The sequence below is a fragment of the Lissotriton vulgaris genome, chromosome 1_2 (assembly GCF_964263255.1).
Source record: "Lissotriton vulgaris chromosome 1_2, aLisVul1.2, whole genome shotgun sequence".
In the NCBI taxonomy this organism is placed as follows: domain Eukaryota; kingdom Metazoa; phylum Chordata; class Amphibia; order Caudata; family Salamandridae; genus Lissotriton; species Lissotriton vulgaris.
In genome coordinates this window covers 121,338,480-121,353,591 of record NC_141686.1, presented here as the reverse complement: position 1 = coordinate 121,353,591, position 15,112 = coordinate 121,338,480, and the positions used below count along the sequence as shown (strand labels likewise).

The window sequence follows — 15,112 nt, the reverse complement described above, 5'->3', positions numbered from 1 at the left end:
TTGGGTTGCACTTGCTACTTAGCATTTTTTTATTAGCATGAGCAGTATTTTAATGTCCCAGCCAATACATGGATTCATAAAATCACACAGTCAGTATTTTCCACATAAAACAGTAACTATATAAAGAAAGCTCTTTAAAAAGTGCTCTACAGCTGCCTTGGTGATTCCTGACTGATCATTAAATTAAACAAAAACACAAAAAGGCCATGTGAAAATGAACACGGACGATTTTATATAAAGTTAAGTCCAGGTATCGTGTCCTCACCTTTGCAGAATCTTAAAAAAAAGAAACATATGTCTGGTATTTATCCGTGAGACAGGTGGCAGCCATAGTAGTGGTGAGGGGACCTGAGACCACACATTCAGAGACTTTAGGTTAATTGGGGGCCCACCTCCTTTCAGGAGTTAGTAACTTTTTAATGGAATTGCAACTATGATTGTGCTCACAAACTATTGATAAACCTTGTTGCAATTGGCAGTATAGGTATGAGTCCGTAAAAGCACAGTGCAATTAGAAACAGCTTTACTGATTCTCAAAAAGGGGTAAGATGATGGCTAAAAGCCGTTCTGCAAAACAAACCCTTTGATTTCGTAGGTCGCAGAGTTGGCAAAAGCAAAACGGCTTTGTAAATCCGGCCCTAGTTTAGTTCCTTTGCAACAAAATGCGTAATGCTGATTTATTTGCTCGTTCTGCCATCTAGTGGGCAAGGGTCAACTAGCATCAAGGTCACAAAAATTCATATCTTGGGTTGGCTGGCTCCCTGGCCTTTGGGAAAGCACTGCCTGCCCTGGCAGGCTGGAAATGCTTGTATACTGCTTTTGTAACCTGGGGGCAATATTGCAGCACAGCTGCAAACCCGGCCCCCAGTAACAAACCGGCCCCGGTGTGTGTGTGGGGGGGGTGTTTGGTTGTGTGTGTGTGTGGGGTGTGTGGGTGTGTGTGTGTGGGGTGTGTGTGGAGGGGGTGGGGGGGTGTGGGGTGTGTGTGGGGTTGTGTGTGTGGGTGTCTGTGTGGGGGTGGTGTGTCTGTGGGGTGGTGTGTGTTGGGTTGTGTGTGGGGTGTGTGGGGGGTTGTTTGGGGTGTGGGTTTGTGTGGGGTGTGTGCGTGGGGTGGTATGTCTGTGGGGTGGTGTGTGTTGGGTTGTGTGTGGGTGGGGTGTGGGGGGGTGTGGGGTGTGTGTGTGGGTGTGTGTGTGTGGTGTGTGTGTGGGGGTGTGTGTGTGGGGTGGTGTGTCTGGGGGGTTGTGTGTGGGGTGGGGTATGTGTGTGGAGTGTGTGTGGGGTGGGGTATGTGTGTGTGGGGTGTGGGGCCTGAACACACCATAGGTGGTTCGGGCTCGCTCGCTGTACTTCCTCACGTTACCGTGTCCCTGAATTTTTTTTCACAAAAAGGTGTGTCACCAACATGAAAAGTTTGGAAAGCTGTGCCCTAAGGGTTGCAACACAAAGTGTGCCACCCTAAGGGAGAACTCACCAAATTCATACAAGACTGCCATTGCAGACTGTGTGTCTTGGTGCAGACAAAAGTGAAAACACACCGTGGAGCAGACACTGCATGCAGTTTAGGCTAGTCACCCCTACAGCAGGTAATACAGCCCTAAGGCAGAGTGCATTATACTACACGAGTGGATATATCTGCATGAGCAGATATGCCCCAGTGCTATCCAGCTCTATTGCTGTCAGTACAAGTGATCAGGGAAGCCATTTTAAAAGTATGCACTGAACACTGGTGAAAATGAGTTGTCCAGCTACATTTTAGCGTCACTGAAAATAGGGCTGTTTGGTATCAAACATATCATATTAATAAACCTGCACTGATGCCAGTGTAATGCAAACAGAGGGCACCTCAAAAGTGCACCCTAGAAAACTTCCAGCTACTGGTATGCAGACTAACTGTTTTTTACCAGCCTGCTGTCAGAGACAATTTTCTGACCCTCGAGGGTGAGGATTTTGCTCTCAGGAAGTCAGAAACAAGGCCTGCTCAGGCTGAGGGTGATCACACCCCCATCCACCGTATGACCTGAAGATTAGGAATCCAAGGCAGGGGAGCTTCAAAGATCCCACCCCCTTTGGTAGGTAAATGCTGCCCCCCCCTTTGTCCAGAGCCTTTTAATACCTGGACTGGACAGGTGGAAAATTAGATAGTCAAGTAGGTGTGTCCACCTTCAGGCTAGTGATGGCAAACTTAGGAAATCTAGGACAGGGTTATGGCCTGTCTGCTGTTCCCATTGAATTTGCACCAAAGTTGTCTTGTCCTGCAGCTCTCATGCCTCCTAAAGCCTGGGAAGTCTGCCTGTCTTCAACTAAGAACCTGGACTCCTGTGGACTCCAGCATCCTGTAGGCAACCCAAGTAAAACCGTGAGGACTTCAGACCTGCAGAAATCCAATGCCGCCTAGCACCACTGCACCGGAGCCCCCAACCCGAGTTGAAGTGAGCCAACAATATCAGTGTGGTCCCCAAGCCCTCAAGAGACAAAGTACACTTTGGTTTTGCCCTTCTCGATGTCCCCGGTGCCGCCTGCAGCCTCTGTGTATAGGCCCCCTCATCCGCAAGTGCTCTCTTATGTAGAAACTCGTCACTTCAAAGACCCTCTACACCTGGCCTCACGGGCCCAGGGAGAACAGGACCACTGGTATCCCTAAATCCCCTATCATCGCAAGACTTGCATCCTCTGGTTGGTTAAGCTCGACAGGCCTCCCAATCCAAATCTACAGCTTGTTTTCCTACAGAGCGAGCCTGATTGACTAACATTAGGCACCCAATGCTATTTTGCCCCTCTGCACCTAGCTGCCCTATTAGCGCTGGACGTGACTTTCTGGTCTGATGATTTGTAAAAAAATTGTTGTGGTTCAGACATATGGAGTACATTTAAAGACAATTGGTTGTTGGTAGAAATGGGGTTTCTGGTTGGCTAGGGCATACACCTAATCCAGGCAGAAAACACCACTCTCGTCAGGGTAACGGAGTTATACACCAAACATAACCCCTGATTACCCCCTTGGTAGCTTGGCAGAGCAGTAGGGCTTATCCCAGAGTCAATGTGCAAAGCGTTTGCGCAACACAAACACACACCAGTGACACACTAGGCATACTACAAATAGGGAGACTCCACACAAGGTTATGTTAAAAATATTGTTTGTATTGTACTTAAAAACACATTAGACCACAGATTTATATAAATCACTGTGCCACTAGGGACTTGTCATGATGCCACATAGAACATAAATTCCTTGGTAGTAGGTAAAACACATAGGCCATCATTCACATACATACTGTGCCACTAGGCACGTGACACAATACATGCAGACCATCTAGATCACTCTGCCATAAGGCAATTGTAATCATATTGCATTTAGTGCAATACAGCAACCACTAATATGTTGCACATGTCATAAACAGATTCTACTGTACCACATCTGTATACCTTGCGCTAATATCCATTACCCTGCCACTGCCAGGCAGAAAACGCCATACCCCACAACATCAGGACATGAATGTGCCCATTAGGTAGGGGAGACAACCACATAGATCCCTCCAAAATATCACCACAGAATGCAAGTAATACAATATTAGCCCATAGGCCAAAGGAACACTTGTGCATCTACAATGGGTTTTACGGTAATTTTGCAAAACAGGATCTGGACCTCTGGTGAGGTCTTAACCCATCCTGCAACAACAACTTGGCACTAGCACCCGCCAAGTCACCTAGGTGCTCGCCCCCCCAGGTGCTTCCAGCGGCCGAAGGGGAGAACACCAAATAATGGGCAATGCAGGAAGACCTCACTCAGTCTTCCCTTGCGACCAAGGATTCAAGGCAGCCGCCCATGTCTATGCGGAGCGGCTGTGAAGCAAGCTCCCACTTTTCCTGATGACAGACACGAGCTTCCGGCAGATGGGGGCAGCCCGCATTGCGTAGGGAGTCTGCGCCATCCCTCTCTGTGTCTCCGTGCCATGCTGCGGTCCAGGTCAGCTTCCTGACAGTTACGTCAGGAACTCCAGTTGGCTGAGTTGGCCCCTGGCAACGGCGGTGAGTCTTCTCCTCTGCCAAGCAGCCGGCCTTCCTCTTGCCTCCTGGACAGTGCAGCCTAATGCTCCAGGGAATCGGGCAGGACTGCACTCACTTCGCCAGTTGCTCAGCAACACCTGGCCTTCCTGCGGTGCAATCAAGGGAGCGGAGAGATGATTTCCAGCCAGACAAGCCCGGGTGCTTTTTTTTCAGCAGATACAGTGCCCGGTAATTCCCCAATAAATACACAAACACCTCCACAGCACAAGGGAGGAAGAACCCAGCTTTCACCAGGCTCTATTTGACCACTTTATAAAAGAACAGTCCAGTCCTTTCTCCTGCTCCAGGCAGGTTGAATATAGCCAGTATCTTTCTGTAGGTGTTTTGTCTCCTTGAGACGTTCAACAGGAGGGCATCACACACAAGCCTTTGGAGATTCTTCACAAGCAGGATACCACAAAAGGGCAAAAAGAGTCAGTCCTTTTCCTCCACCATGGACAGAAGCAGCAACTGCATGTCAAACTCACACAGCAAAGGGTCACTACTCCTCCTTACAGCTCTTCAGCTCTTCTTCTTGGCAGAATCCTCTTGTTTCTTGAAGTAATCTAAAGACCTGGGGTTTTAGGTTTAATACTTATACTCCAAAATGTCTTTGTTCTCCTTGAGGCAAGGGTCTCTGAACACAGCCCAAACCAGTCCTGTCCTCCCTGGTGCAGCATGACCCCAGGGGCTGGAGACTGCATTTTGCAAAAGGAGACACAGCCTATTCAGGTGCAAACGAAACTCCTCCCACCACTCTAAATGCAGACAAGGTCTATTCAGTCCTGCGATGAGTCACCCATGCAAGGCAGGGCATACCTCAACCCCCTTTGACAGTCTAGAGTGAATGCACATCTCAGCTCCTGTCACTCACACACCAGATGCTGAATACACAAACAGCCAAAGGGACACAGAATAGTAAAGTAAGAAAATGCCCACTTTATAAAAGTGGATTTTCAAACACGGGATTTAAAAAAATACCTTTACCAAAAGGTGCATTAATAAATACTGAGCTCAGAGAGTCTAAATTTCATTTTCCTATCTTGTCCCTATTGCAAGTTACACTTGTAAAAATGTTACAGTGCAACCCCAATGATAAGTCTATGGGACACAGAGCCTTTCAAAAGTAAAAAAACAAAATGCACAGTATTTCACTATCTGGACATGTCACACACATTAGTACATGTCCTACCTTTCACACACACTGCACCCTGCCCATCAGGTTACCTTGGGTCTACCTTAGGGGTGCCTTGCATGTAAGGAAAGGGAAAGTTTAGACCTGGCAAGTGGTTGCACTTGCCAGGACAACATGGCAGTTCACAACTGCACCCGCAGACACTGCAGTGGTAGGTCTGAGACACTTTTACTGGGCTACTTACGTGGGTGGCACAACCAGTGCTGCAAGCCCACAAATTCCATTTGATTTACATACCCTGGAGCACAATGTGCACTCTGTTAGGGTCTTACCAGTAAATCAAATATGCCAATCATGGATAACCATTTATTGTCACAATGTATACAGAGGACTTATGCCCTTTAACACTGTTCAGCAGTGGTAAGTGCCCAAAATCCTATAGCCAACAAAAACAGGGTCAGAAAAATAGGGGGCAAAAGGCAAAATGTTTGGGGATAAACCTGTCAAAAGGGCCAGGTCTAACAGTTGCTCAGACCTGTGGTCTCAACCAGAAAATATAACCAAACAAACACTGCCACTGGTAAAAAGGAAATAGTGGGACTTTATGTGGCAAACATGTGCAGACACAAGTAGTGTATTGTTATCTAAATATCTAGTTCTTATGGCTGAAGCTCAATGAGAACCTTAGAGTGACCCAATTTTTCCATCTAAAAAAGGGCTCTTTTTCTCAGATTCAAACTAGGCCCCTTGCATGTCTACTCATATGCTGAATACTGGTCCAAAGGCCATGGTAAAAGAGATGGAATTTTTAATTGCTCACTGGGTGGCCAAGAAACTTTGATGCACTTTTAGTTAGTCTGTAAAAACTCTCTGGCACTTCATAGAACATGCCTTCGTCTCTTGTTTCTAAAATATAGAACAAGGAGCTGTAAAGATGCTCTCCTATTAATCTATAGAACTGACCAACCGTAGATCTACCAGGCTTTAGATTCACACATATACATCACTTGGAAACGTAGAAAACCGGCTATAACACAAGCAAAGGAGAGTGCCACTTCCTAAAATTGTAATCATGGAGCACCAACAATTTAAAAAACTTTTACAGTCCTATGTCATGTATGTTCAGAGCATGAGTTGGACATTTTGGATCAACTTCCATAAACTGTTACTATTGACCTAATTTGCATCTGCAGATTGCTGGATGGGAATGTTTTGTTTCGCCAATCGTATATATTATGTTATTACACTTGTTGCATATATATGTAAGATTAATCAATTACTTTCGTACATTTTGTGGCTGCACTTTAGTGTATAATCCATAGCAATAGCTGGTTGGCTTCCTTTCCCTGAAGCCGAATGCTACAATTTTGTTGTCCAATTGCAATCTGGATTTCCTATTTGGCTATTGCCCTCCTAAACTCTCTTATGAGGTTCCAAAGATTCTTCTTTTTTTTAGCTAATTTGCTACATATCCCTACATTTATTCACATTATCTTCAGGAAATACCTATTAGTAGTCATTTTATATCCAGATAACGTTGGCAGCTGCACATAGCACTTTATCTTGTATGTTATATGGTCCTATAAGACTTTTTTAATTAACTCGGTTTGTGCCTAGTTGCACATTGTGGCTGCTGTATTTACAAGCCTATAAGGCCAGTAGCCTTTAGTTGGCCTTTGACAATCGCATGTGCGCCTTCCCCAACTGTTGCTTCTCAAGACAGCCCCTTTCTTTCTTAACCCTCATTTAATGTGGTTATAAGGATTTTATAATTAACTTTAAAAAAAATTATACAATTTTTATGGCCTATGAAAGTATATATTAGTATTGATTACCTAGTCATTTAAGATTTCTTTTATAATTATATCACCTTGGGTGACAGTCGCTTCCCAGTTCCAACTTACAGTTTCTTGTATAGTCAGGGGAATGAACCATAGCGATTCCACAAGCCTGGGTTTTGTTAATCTGTATTCAGTTTTGCACATTTTATTATTGTAGGGCTTTTTTAAGCTGAACCAATAGATTTGATTTGATTTGATTTGATTTGATTTGATTTGATTTGATTTGATTTGACCTGCTGGCGCTGCCTTGGACCTTGACCCATACTCAACTTAATTCCAGGAGTTTTGTCTTGTATGTCACTGTAGTGTACTTGAATGCATACTTGTTTTACTCCCATTGGATAACATTGCAGCTTCTGAAAAATGCATTGTTGACTTTTTAAAATGTAAAATATTTCTCTTGCAAAATATGCTTAACTGATTGTATTAATCCTGGTGCCTAAACATATAGAAAGATATGTGTTATTTGTATAAATTGGTGTGGATCTCCTTATTTAGTCATGTGCATCATTTGTTGCAGATGTCTAACACTCCTCTCTGATAAGCCTAAAGTTGCTCAACCACACTACTCCCCTAGCAGAGGACCTTGGATTTGCTAGAGCAAAACCTTGTCCACTGATAAGGGAATACCTGTACTCTTTGCACAATATACCTCTTTTTGTAAAGTCAAGCCATTTACTACATTATTACACAGATAACCATGTCTTTGTTTTCTTTCACTAGAAACCACTTGAACATACGTTGGAACCTTCAAGGAATCTGAACACTTATGTTCCTCAGAAGAACACTCCTGCTGTTGAGGACTTTAGTGTAGCCCTGAAGAAGCTGCAGAAAAAGGTAAAGTGAAAACTTCTTTCTGCATGAATTTCAGGAACCCACACAATCCACTATTGATATTCGTAGCCTTCTTGTGGCAGGATAGGTGCACAGCCATTCATGTTACTTTGTGTTACAGCATACTATTGATGGAAGGAATGCTGACAATGCAAACATTTTACCCCAGTCATAAGATCTGGGTTAAATCCATTGTTCTTTTGCCCACTACACCACCCCAGTTTGGACCCAGCCATATGCAAATCAGTCTTGACCCTGTGCCTCATGGGAACAGTCCAGACCGAACTGCCTGGTCAGTCCTCTCTGTACCGGAAACAAGCATCCTGGGACCGGTTTCAAGGTATGTTACCATTCTTTAGCCAGGCTAGCTTGAATCCTGTGGCCCAGTGAGCAAGGGACCCATGTCTGGGTATACCCATCTCACTTAGGGCGAAAAGTGTTACAGCAAACAATTGATGGACGGAATGCTGACATTGGAAATATTCTCTCAATGTCATAAGATCTGGGTTAAATCCATCGTTCTTTTGCCCACTACGCCACCCCAGGTTGGACCCCGCCATATGCAAATTAGTCTTGACCCTGTGCCTCATGGGAACAGTCCAGACCGAACTGCCAGGCCGGGTCCAGAACTGCCAGGCCGGGTCCTCCCTGGACCGGAAACAAGCATCTGGGACCGGTTTCAGGGTATGTCACCATTCATGCTACTTTGGCTATTCCCTGATGTGATTTAAATTAGGTTATTTAAAGTTAATACAAGAATCTGTCAACTAAATAATTGCATATTTCGTTTTTGCACTAATCAGAGGTCATCTGATAACTTCAGGAACACTCTATTTGATCCAGAAATTGAGCTTGCGAAGTAGTGTTTCGAATTATGTATTTACTTGCTTTTGTTTGGACCTTTTCCTTGGAAGTATGATGACTATATAACAGGAGGGAAGCGATCAACACAGATTTAACGTGGCAATTCATTGTTCTCCTTCAAGGGATCTTCATTAATAGACATAGGCATTTAGTTGCACACACCCGCAGGATCCTGGATCACTTCAAATATATATTATGTGTATACATGTGTACATAACGCTTTTTAACAGAAAGTTCACATTTTGAAGGAAAGCGTGTTTGTTTTTGTAGGCTTATTTGTTGGCCACATTGGACGAATTACATTTTATATGCTGTAATAAGAAGCAAATTATTAATTAAGGCATATCTCTAAACAGCAATTGTGATAGGAAAAACTATTTCACAAACCTCTTTAAAAAACAAACAGAAAGAAAAGCAGGGCAATATAGACATATAGCCTTCAAACCTAAAATTTCTGGAACATGATTCTGCTGCTCCAAGGAAGCACATTCCACCAGTATCCCATCAAGCCCAGTGAATTGCATTTAATTTACTTCATTTTTCCAGGTCCTGGCAACAGGATGCAGGAGCTCTGAGCTTGGGCTTTTTTATTTTTTTCAGTCACAAAATATTTCCTAAGCCTGCTTTTCAATTTTCACTTCCTGTCTTCTAAAACTCAAAGCATGTTTACACTTTTATGGTAGAAAAGTATTTGACAGAAATGCCAAGAAAATTACTGCAGGAAGATGTTCAGAAGAACGTTAAGAAACAGGGAAGATTTGCTTTCCTGACTTGCAAGAAGTCCAGCAGTGGTGTGTGCAGTCCAACCCAGGGAGTTCAGAAGAGTGTGAAAAGGGAGTCACTCTATTACTGCTCGTCATCTGTCTCTAAAGACGGCAGAGAGGTAGATATCAAAATAAATCTTATCAGGAAATACAAAGACGTTACCATATTACATTGAAGTCCATCATGCCGAGGACAGCAATAGCTCACTGTCTAGGACAGGTACAGCAGTGAGAAAACATTAAACACTGAGGGGCAGATTTACGAGCCCCTTTTGCCACTTTTGAGTCACTTTTCCCATGTTAAAAATGACGCAAAAGTGCCGCAACGGGTTTCTAAATCTGCCCCTGAATGAGGTGGGAGCAAGACAAAGTTTGGTTCAAAGAGAAAGTCTAAAGGAATATTGGAGGAATCAAAATCATTCACGTCTCTTCACTTTTTTCCTGAGTGGGTAAGTATGTTGAACAAAACAGAATTTTCCTAACTCCTCAAGGGCTGATTCTCTTACCCGTGAATCTTTACCTATAGTATGTCTATCATCTACTTCTCCAACTGCAAGAAGCCCTCCTGGACGTCGTACTTCTCTTGCACCTATGTTACTTATGTGTACGCCACTGGCCTCTGTGGTGTCAGATACTCTACCGCTTCCTCCTCCTACTGTGATTTCATTACTGTTCTCACCTCATCCTGCCACTCTAGTAAGGCATCTTCCAAAAAAGTTACCAACCGTCAGAAGAAAATCACATACTATGGAGTATCGGGCATCATTCTAGACATTCCAGGATTCACTCACATCATTCAAGACAATCTAGTTAATTGTCTAATACTCATCACTTTTCACATACAAATCTGTCACGTCATTTTCTGCTCCTCATTCAGCAGGTATTCTCCCTCCTATATGGAATCGCTTCTATCTAGGATATCACAAGTTGATGATATTGCCACATTCAATGAGGTGTTAGTCAGAGGGGCAGCAAAGCAAAATATTACTAACCCAACTCCTACACATCTGTAACAGAACCTTTTTCAACCTTGCCATACCATTTAGCTTCTAGATTGCTGTTGCCTCCTGTAGTGGGACTTCTGGAACCAACAGTATAACTTTTCTCACCTCCTGCCTCTGCTAAGCCTGCCACATGTCAGAGAAACTATAAGCTTTCATAGCAATACCCACTTGTTTTACCAATTGGGCAATATTCTTACTCTATCATTGTATCCGCTGAGAGAACATGTCACACCATGGCTCCAGTTTCAAAACATGCCACCGGATAAGTAGAGTAAATAGTTGAATAAAGTAAGGGAGAAGTACTGCACTTGCTTCATAGGGCTGAGGAATTAATGAACTTCAGTATTTATGGAACCCCTGAGATGGTATCCCCTTTCGCTGTTAATGCAGTCAGTAATGTTTCAGACACTCCTCAGACACTGGAGTGTAAGTAAAGTTCGTAAGTGCCAAGAGGATACCATGACAAAGAGGCAACACATAATTTTTTTTTAGAAAAATTGGATCATTTGTTTTTCAATTGTTGAAGTCGTACTCCGGTCTGGAAAAGGACCCCACTCTAGAGATAAAGGAAGTACTTTGTTCTGAATAAATGACGGCGGCTCCATGTAGATTTTAGGTTTGTTTATTTAAGATGGATGTTATCATCTAGACTCTGATGGGGCTCTAGATTCTAGATCCCCATCAGGAGCATCCTTCCTGCTGCCCAGCCCAACTGACTCTCTCACTCACCAACATTCAACAGAATCCTCACACACCAACTTTCTACCACCACAGTCACGCTTGCTGAGCAGCAGTTATAACACATCCCCTTTCTTTACACAAAATAACATTGGAACTCTTGAAAGTAGACATTAGAACTATTGCATGGATGTACAAAAAATATAGCAAAGAATCGATACAAATGCATGAAAATAAAGATGGAAACATTTCACGCACGACATTTCGTAACACAATAAATAAAAATGTGCACAACATGTCATAACATAATACATGCAAAGAAAACCAGCTAAACAGTAATAAGAATACACTCACATACATCATCTCCCTTTCTAACCAAACAAAAACACACACACTATAACACAACACAAGCACAATGCAAACCCTGATACCTCAAAATGCGAGCTGGCTAAGCTAACAGAAAAGTAGTATGTAGGGTACCGACCACAGGGCACGGTAGAGAACCATCCAGACAACTGCAAAAATAAACGTAGTAAGTGTGGAACAAATAAACTTAGTAAGTGTGGAACAGCAGTCCACACCAACCATATGGCATCTACACTGCCCTTCATCGAACCTGTAGTAAGGTTGGAAAGTGTGAAACATCGCTCCACACCAACCATATGGCTTCTACCATGCTCTTCCCCCAAACCCGTGGTAAGGGTGGAATCAATTTCTAATAAGACATCACCTTCAACCCCAAATCATCACAAGCGTAACATTAAAAGTAGGTGATGTTACTGCATCAACCCACAAACTCCACGGTGGGTGGTGTTACTGCACCATCCCCCAAACACCGTGGTGGGTTTTATTACTACATCATCCCACAACCACATGAAAGTGGTAGACGACAACACAACTGCAACAGTAGGTGGTATTATTGCACCATCCCACGGGTGGTATTACTGCACCATCCCACAACCACATGAAAGTGGAAGACAACACAACCGCAACAGTGGGTGGTATTACCGCACCATCCCACAAGTACAACTCATCCCACAAAAAGGAACACCCAGGGATACAACAGACAACACACTGCATAACAGCATGGAAACCTCTGCAACACTCAACCTAAAATACATATAGTCAAACTTCTCAAAAACATATAATATTCAATTTTACGCCACAACCCCAAAGGGCAAAATATAGGCTGTCACAGCCCCTAATTCAGAATGAACACACAGCCTAGGGCTACTGCTGCATAGGAGGGGTTCTATCAACAATGGGAAAAACCACAGCATGTCCCAGCAGCGAAGATGTTAAACTGCCCACAAACCCCCAAACAGATGAAAAAATATTCTGCTCTAAGAAATAAAATTCAATGGAGCCTCTTGGAAAAATAAACATCTCAACAACTTTCCCCGCACGTCAGCGTTGGTAGAATTCTTTTTGATAATCAACTTTATTGATTTTAAGATCAAACACGTTACCAGCACAGGACATGCAATCACTAATACCCGCATTCACCACAATTACAATTGTGGGTACAGACAGCGTTGAAGATGGAAGCGCCAACATGACATGTTAGCATTACACCAGGGCGTTAAAAAAGGGGGGGGGGGGGATTTCCGCACTTAGTCCAGCAGGTTCAGCCATTTGCCCCAGACTTTGTTGTATTTGGTTGGGCATCCCCAGGCTTCAAATAAGGGTCTCTCTTGTGTGGCACACCAATCTCCCCTTCGGCTCAGGACTACGCCGAGAGGTACCGACGGAGAGAGCGGGGCCTCATTCTCCGAGCCGTTGCCGGGCGAGGTGAGGCTTTATCCCCACACATAGTTGGGGACTGCATCCTCTATTATTACACAGTTCAAGAGGATACGGTAGGATGGTCTAATTGACCACATTCGCTGTTGATAGACTTATTAGAGTCTTACATTTCACTTTTTATGCACTATAAATAGAGTGTATCTTTGCAGTAGCACTTATATATTCGTGGCCCTGAAGAATGCCGGTGTACTTTCACCTTATGGCAGAAACATGTTGGCCTTATTAACCACCTAGCAAAGTAGACAGTGATTTTGTCACACTGTTTTTCACCCTTTTTAATGTGACGTCCAGGTGAATAATCATAAAAGGATTTTTCTTTTGCCTTGACCGTCATTTTAACATCACTCACTCAACTTTCACTGCACTGCACTGTATCAGCACCGCCAGTGGCGTGGACACTTTCATCCTTTGAACCATAACAGTGTGATATCCAGCCGATACATCTGGGCACGGATACACCAGTCTGGTTCTAGATGTCCTAAATGACGAGGCTCCGCCATGAGGGTGGGCTGATAGGACTTTCATCAAATACTTAGTGCCTTTCGACCACTTGGGGGCTGGTTCAGCGCATTGTCAGTTTGTAGTTTTTTCATTGAGAACCTAGAGGACTTAGCTTTATTTTCAGACCTTCAAGTTTTTTATTGTTCTTTACACCAATCTACTCCCCTGCGCCACTGTGCCATGGTTGGAGGTTTGGCTTGTGCCCAGGTACTCCAATGTCTCGCTTCGCCACCGTGAGTGGTGTCCCAAGAAATGTTTTCTCTGCTCTTGAACCATCTAGGGCCTAGGCCATCAATCACCCCTAAGATGAGACACACAGGATAATGGGGTACTGGCAAACATAGGACTTGTGTAAGTTCTGACTCTATTCCCGACCAATACAGGGCCAGGCTAGGGCATGTCCAAATCATGTGGTAGAAGACCGCTGGTGCGTGGCCGCAGCATGCGCAGTTAGGGGAGGAAGGTAACCCTGCTTTGTGTAAGCGCACTGGGGTGATGTAGGCCACATGGAGGTGGTATAGTTGAATAAGGCAGAGTCTGGCTGAGGTTGTGATGGTTTTAGGGGCCATAACGGCGTCATGCCAGTCTTCTGCCTCTAGAGGACCACCCACCCCTCCCAGCGGGTCCAGAGTGGGTCGAGAGTTGCCAGTCCGTTGTTAACAAGGGTACGGTATATTCAGGAGACCCACCCCCCCCCCCAGGTTTCCCATCATTATCTGAGCTACTAATGGTCTGAATTTGGGAAGAGACATGCCTGTGGACATAGGTACACTGAGGGCATGATGGTGTTGTAAATATTTATAAAACTGTGAAGCATGGAGGGCATAACGCCCTCCACGTCCTGGAATGTCCTAATGTGGTCGCAAACCCAAACATCGCTCAGCAGAGAGGTTCCTATGTGGTTCCATTGCTTGAACCCTGTGAGTGTTGCCACCTCCCCAAGCCATGTGCCCTGCCAGGAAGGTGTGTGTTGGGTCAGTCGGCAATCCCATTGCGTGTGTCTCAGAGCCGTACGCCACACCACCAGGGCTGCCCTGGTTATCGGTGGGATCGCTTTGGGTATGGGACCCTCATATAGATATGCTTGCATTTGAGGGAGTTGCATGTTTCTGAGTTTTGTCATGTAGGCCGGGTTAGCCAAACCCTAGTGAACCAGTTGTGGATAACAAGAATTCCGGTGGCCAGGTAGTATAGGTGGATATCAGTAATACCCTTGCCTCCATCGAAGGGTGGGATCCTGCAATGGCCAGAGCAACCCGGGGTCTCGCCCCTCCCCAAAGGAATCTTGTGATCACCCCATCCAACTCCCCAAGCCAGCAGCCCGGGAGGTGAAAGGTAGTGTTCTGAATGATGTTCAAGAAACGTGGGAGGATCATCATTTTGAATAGCGCTATTCTCCCGAGAGGATTAAGCTGCAGGGATTGCTAGCGCTTGAGGTCTGCTTTGGCTGTGCGGACCAGGGGGGCAATGTTCATTGCCCATTCCAGCTCAGAAAGAAATTTCATTTGAAGACCCATTTGAAGGACTGTCTTCTGATGGGGAAGGTGGACTGCCAGTCATAGCACTCCCTAGAGAGGTGGAGGGGCACCAGTGTTGATTTCGCCAGGTGGGGTCGGATGAGGCAGGCCAAGGGCTCCA

The 15,112-nt window shown here is 44.6% G+C and overlaps 1 protein-coding gene across 1 annotated transcript in view; it reads left to right on the top strand.

Moving 5' to 3' along the window:
* LOC147734664 (uncharacterized) overlaps positions 1-15,112 on the top strand; it is a 5,992,067-nt gene that overhangs the window by 3,128,091 nt on the left and 2,848,864 nt on the right. The window contains exon 20 of the mRNA XM_086952471.1: positions 7,747-7,860. Coding sequence (XP_086808597.1) covers positions 7,747-7,860 — 114 coding nt within the window. The remainder of the gene's footprint in view (positions 1-7,746; positions 7,861-15,112) is intronic.